At 38.2% G+C, this 6,321-nt stretch overlaps 1 protein-coding gene across 1 annotated transcript in view; it reads left to right on the forward strand.

Annotated features, from left to right (window-relative positions):
• The window catches only part of LOC103209795 (L-lactate dehydrogenase C chain), a 69,572-nt gene extending 65,685 nt beyond the window's left edge, over positions 1 to 3,887 (forward strand). The window contains exon 7 of the mRNA XM_007955694.2: positions 3,723 to 3,887. Within this exon, the coding sequence (XP_007953885.1) occupies positions 3,723 to 3,887 (165 nt within the window). The remainder of the gene's footprint in view (positions 1 to 3,722) is intronic.
• Positions 3,888 to 6,321: the final 2,434 nt, after the last annotated feature.

Genomic DNA, 6,321 nt, shown 5'->3' on the forward strand with positions numbered 1-6,321 from the left:
CCCAACCTTCCTTCCAAGGAGTGGCTGGTGGGTTTGAACCGCCAGCCTTCTGGTTAGCAGTCAAATGCCTTAGGCACTATGCTACCAGAGCTCCCATTAGGAAGACTTAACTACTCTGGGGAGAGGGCAATGGGAAGTGGTTAGGGGAGGACTTCTGAAAGGAGTAAAATGTGATCTGAAACCTGGATAATAAGTAGGAGTTAATTTAGAAGGGTGGGTAATATTCTAAGAAGAAGAAATACATGTGCAGAAAATCTGAGGTAGATATGAGTACAAGACATATTTTGAAGTGCAGAGAATTCAGAGAAAAGGGTGATTTGTGAGGCTGGAGAAGTAAGCAGGGGTCAGGTCACTGAAAGCCTTATAAAGGAGTTTGAAACCTTACCATAGGAGCAACAGAAAGCCATCAAAGGATTTAAAGCAAGGGACTGGCAATTTTTTTGTTAAAACCTTGTGTCTGTGATGGAGAGAACAGATTTGAAGGGGACAAGAGGAGATGTTGGGAAACTTGTTATAAGGCTAGGCAGGAGTTCAGACTAAAGAGGATGGTAGTACCGGAGGTCTTGAAGAAAAGGGGATAGATTGGTGATATACTGAAGAAGTAAAATGCACAGGAATAAAGTGGGAAGTGAGAGAGGGAAAGGTCAACTCTTAGATTTCTGTTTTGTACAATTAGAGGGCGATATCATTCACTGTGTAAAGAATTACTTGAAGAGAACCAGGTTTGAAGATGTTTGTAGGTTTGGACAAGTTCAGATATCTTTAAGATAAGACATTCAAGGAGAAAATGGTTATAAACTTCTGAAACTCATAAAAGAATTTTGGGTTTGAGTTTAAATGTGAATACTATCAGAAGAAGAGATGCTAGACAGGCAAAGACCTTACAGATGGTAAAACATGAATTTTAATGGGCTTCCCAGGGAGAGTATATAAAGCTCAATGAAGATTGGGATTGAGCCTTGAGGAATTCCAATATTTAAAAGTTGAATTCATAATACAAGTCCATAAAGGTGAACTAAGAAGTGGCAGCCACAGAATTAAAAGAAACAAAGAAAACATGGAATCGTGGTAACCAAAGGAAAGGAGAGTGTTTTAAGATGAAGAGATTGGTTTTCTGTTGTTGACTGATGTTGGTTGTGAAGTCATGTAAAATAAGGATTAAAAATGCCAGTAGGATAAAGTGTCACAGGTCACTGATGATCTTAGTAGGATCTGTTTAATGAAGTGATAGGAATTAAAACCTCATGGGAGTGTACCAGCTTTTCTGAACCTTGGCACTACTGAGATTTGAGCCAGATAATTCTTTGTTTTGAAGGGATGTTCTGTACATTGCAGGATGTTAACAACATTCCTGGCTTCTATCCATTAGTTTCCAGTGGATTGCCTCCCTACCACAACAACCAAAAATGTCACGAAAAAATTGCCAACTATCCCTGTGTGTGTGTGTGTGTGTGTGTGTGAGGGGGACATCTCATCCTCACTTGAGAACTACTGGAGTAGGCTGAGGAAATTAAGACAAGTGTAGACAATTCTTTTGAGGTATTTGGCTCTGAAGGTATGGAGAGCAGTAACTGGAGAGGAAAATCAGGTCAAGGGAAAATTAAAAAAAAAAAAAGATCAGATGCTGATGGTAAAAGTTAGGTACTGGGAGAGGTTGAAGACAGAAGTAATAAGCAATAAAGCTCTTGAAAAGGCAAAAGAGGGTAGGATCCAGAGTATAGGTAGGAAGTATTAGCCCTAGAAAAGAGGGATAGTTACTCTATTGTAACAGGAGATAACAAGCAGAGGGTGCAAAATGATTTGTGTAGATTTGTAAATTTGGTGCTGGAAGCTACTGATGATTTCATGTCTTTTTAATGAAAGGAGACAAAATCATCTGCCAAGAGAAAGGGGAAGCATAGGAAAGTTAGAGTTTTGAGATTTGAAATAGTGTTTGTGGATAGTGGGAAAGAGAATTTGAACACTCAAAAAGACAGAATTACTGCCAGTATGCTTATTTGAGGTTGGTGTTAATTTGAAATGTTAAATTAGCAATATAAGTTAAAGATCAACGTGGTTGTGTAGATTTTTCTAGTGACAGGAGTGCAGGAATGAAGAAAGCAGATAGCTGAATTCATCTAGATTTGGGTGTTAGCTTAGGGAAAGGAACAGAGGAGGGAGTTAGGAGAGAAAGAAGGAGAGAAGAGAGAAGAGAGGTGCAGCTTTGACTTGCATACAAATTAAAAACAGATTTGACCTTCTGCTAAAGGATCACAGGTAAATGCGATGCCCTTGTTTGTAATCTGTATATACACGGATAAATGATAAAAATAAATAAAGATAAGAACTTAAACAAATTTTAAACTAAAAAGTAAAAGAGGGAAAGAGGCAAAGGGTTACTGAATGATGGGCCATAGAATCTAAGTTGGATATGGAGAAACCCCATAACAAGGTCCAGAGTAGGATAAATGGAGTGGGAGGCAGTGGTCACATGAGCTAAAGAAGTTTAGAAATTGGTAAGAAAGAGAACTGGTTGGTTTATCTACATTGGACAATGAAGTCATCAAAAATAATGGCAGAAATTGAGATATATGGGAAGACTTTGAGCTAGGTATCAAAGTTTTTTGTGGATGAGATTGTATAACCAGAATGTTCAGTAGATGACGGTCATTAGAAAGGGAGAAAGAGCTGAAAAGATAAGCCTAAAAAAAAAAAAAAGGGCAAAATATTTTTTCTGTTTTTACAAGACTATAGGATTGCTGAGTTGGAAGAGGCCATGAAGGATATATAATGGATATTCCTCCTCCCTCATTTTTTCCAGGATATAGAGTGTCTTAGTTTCCTTAGGATGTCATAATAGAATACTACAAAGTGGGTGGCTTTAAAGAACAGAAATTTATCTTATCATAGTGACAGAGGCTAGCAGTCCAGTTCAGGGTATTGGTCATCTCAGTTCCTTCTGAAGCATTGGAGAGAGGAACTGTTCTATGCCTCTCTCCTTGCTTCTCTTTTCTGCTGGCAACCCTTGGCATTCTTTTGAAGCTTGTAGATGTATCTTCATGTAGCATCTTCCTCTGGTGTCACTCTGTTTCCATGTCTTTTCTCCCCTTTTATAAGGTATCACTTAGAATCAATTTGGGAGCTCTGGTAGCATAGTGCCTAAGGCACTGGACTGCTAACCAGAGGGCTGGAGGTTCAAACCCACCAGCATCTCCTCAGAAGGAAGATGGGGCAATCTACTTCCGTAGTGATACTGCCTGGGAAACCCAAGGAGGGGTCGCTATGAGTCGGGTCCAACTTGAGGGCACATAACACAACAGAATCAATTTGGACTAGGACCCACTCTACTCTGGTATGACTTAACTGATAATATCTTCAAAGAAAGACTCTATTTCCTCAAACAAGGGCACATTCACAAGTACAGGGGTTAGGACTTCAACCTATCTTTTTTGGGGACAAATTCAATCCATAACACAGAGTATGTAGTAGAATAAGCAACTATCCATAGAGGGCTTCTTATGAAAAGTTAGAGAGGTTCTCTGAGAAGAGAATGAGTAATATACGAATTTCATAGCCTTTACTGAACAGAATCAATAGATGAGTTACATCTTATAGAAAATGATTAAATATTTGGCATTAAGAGCAAAATCATTGGTATAATCTTATTTTGAAGCTCTCTTTCAAAATTTCTCTTGCACTGTTGCTTTTCCATACTGCATTACTGATCTAATTTTGTCTTTCAGGGCTTATATGGAATAAAAGAAGACATTTTTCTTAGTGTCCCTTGTGTCTTGGGGCAGAATGGTATATCGGATGTTGTGAAAGTTACCTTGAATCCTGAGGAGGAGGCCCTTTTTAAAAAGAGTGCAGATACACTTTGGGATATCCAAAAAGGCATCATATTTTAAAGCCTTTAATGTCCCACTGTTTTATAGAACAGAAGACTGAATATCTTGTATTTTGAAAGCATTTTCACCTAATCTGTAAAAAATTAAAAGAGACCTATCACATGACTCTGTCTCTTAAGATTAGAAACAGTAAATGGTAAAAAGATTTCTCCCCATTATAAATCCCTATAACTCTTACGAATGATACCCAACCTGTACAGATTTAAATTATGCCTCTGAAATATGTCGTATATGTAAGAATTGCCTTCAGCTCACCAGAATATATATGTTGTTGTTAGGTGCCATTAAGTTGATTCTAACCCATAGCAACCCCATGTGTCAGGGTAGAACCGCCCCATAGAGTTTTCTAGACTGTAATATTTACAAGAGCAAATTGCCAGGTTCTTTTTCCCATGGGACCACTGCATGGGGTTGAACCTCTGACCTTTCAGTTAGCAGCTGAACACTTAACTATTGTACCACCAGGCTCCTTAGAATGTATGTACTAAATTCATTATAATATAGAGTTTATGATTCTTCACACAAAACAAGCACTTTTTTTAGTATTGGAATTTCACCTTGTATTTTCTTTCAGCATATTCAATTTATATTGCTTAATTAGCTTCATGTGTTTTTGTATAATCTTTTCAAAATGCTTATTTTTACCACTAAATATATCAGAAAGAAAATAGATACATAACTTTATGACATAAAAAATTTAAATGAAGTATCTTCAACTTGGAAAATTTTATACTAACTCAGATAAACTCAAATAATTGATTTGGTGTTTCTAGCGACCACACAAGGGTCATTTTGTCAGCAAACTACTACTTTGTGGCTGCTTTATAGCTATGAGGTCAATATGACATGATCTCTTTCCTCCAGGATCTCACAGTAATTAGGATACCTCATCTAATTCTTGATGGATGTTTTATCAGTCCAAGGTAGGAACACATGTTTCTCCTGATTCATCTTTTTAAAAAATACATCCTTAGGAACTTTGTGGTCCTAGTGGTACAGCGATTAGGCGCTTGACTATTAGCCAAAAGATTGTTGGTTCAAATCCACCAGCTGCTCCATTGAAGAAGATGTGGCAGTCAGGTTCTGTAAAGATTACAACTTTAGAAACTCTATGGGTAGTTCTACTCCATCCTATGGGGTCACCATGAGTCTGAATCAACTTGACAGCAATAGGTGTTTCTGGGTTTTACAGCAAATATATAATGAAACAAAACCTAAGAAATCAGGACCATGGTAGTTGACAAATTAGATTGAGACAGGACCAGTGAGAAAAATTAGAAGGCAGGTATTCATGCCCTGAAGACTCACACAGTTTTAGCTAAGGCATTTATTTGGTCACAGTCATGGTTCAGTCTTTGTCATTGTTGTTAGGTGCTGTCAAGTCAGCTCCAACTCATAATGACCCTGTGTACAACAGAACAAAACAATGCCCAGTTGTGCGCCATCCTCACAATCCTTGCTATACTTGAGCCCATCATTGCAGCCAGTGTCAATCCATATTGTTTAGGGTCTTCCCCTTTTTCACTGACCCTCCACTTTACCAAGCATGATAACCTTTTCGAGGGACTGGTCCCTTCTGACATGACCTAAGTAGGTGAGATGAAGTTCTGGGCATTCTCACCTCCAAGGAACATTCTGGCTGCACTTCTTCCAGAACAGATTTGTTTGTTCTTCTGGGAGTCCTACTCTGTTACTCTTCCCATATTAATTTCATTCTAGTCCTTGACTACTGAACTAGATTACTTGCCCATTATTTTGTTCTTTTTCTTCAACCATTCCTTCAAATGCACAAAATATAGTTGTGAATGAGAGTTTAGTTAGGGTGAGGAAATAAAAAGGGAGTCTTCTGTAGGTTTTGGTCTTTCTGAACTTCCTGTTTGTACACCAGATTAAAATTTCATTAGAGAAAATCCTTGCAGAATTTGGAAGGATTCAAACAATATATAGTTTCTAAGGAGCCCTGGTAGCGTAGTGCCTAAGACACCTGACTGCTAACCAGAAGTCTGGAAGTTCAAACCCACCAGCCACTCCTCAGAAGGAAGGTTGGGCAATCTACTTCCGTAACGATATCACCTTGGAAACCCAAGGAGGGGTTGCTATGAGTCGAGTCTGACTCGACGGCACATAACAACAACAACAACACAGGGAAAATTCCCGGAAGTTCTCAATGGAAATTTCTCAGTGGGGGTAATAGTACCTTCAATGGGGTGAACAATGGTTCTTGGGGGCTGGTGAGAATATTAGATATTACCAGGGTTAGATGTCCAAAGCTAAACTCTACTTGAAAAATTCTTATTAATTAGTATTTAATTTCATGGTGGGGTGGGAAGAAGGGAACAATTAAGAGAAAATGTCTAAAAAGTTGTGTGGGGAGTGTTAGGGGGTTAATAATAATTTTTTAAAAAAGATTGAGAGACACATCTCTATATTTTAT

Source organism: Orycteropus afer, unplaced genomic scaffold (genome assembly GCF_000298275.1).
Source record: "Orycteropus afer afer isolate SDZICR_OR568_19922 unplaced genomic scaffold, OryAfe1.0 scaffold00014, whole genome shotgun sequence".
In the NCBI taxonomy this organism is placed as follows: domain Eukaryota; kingdom Metazoa; phylum Chordata; class Mammalia; order Tubulidentata; family Orycteropodidae; genus Orycteropus; species Orycteropus afer.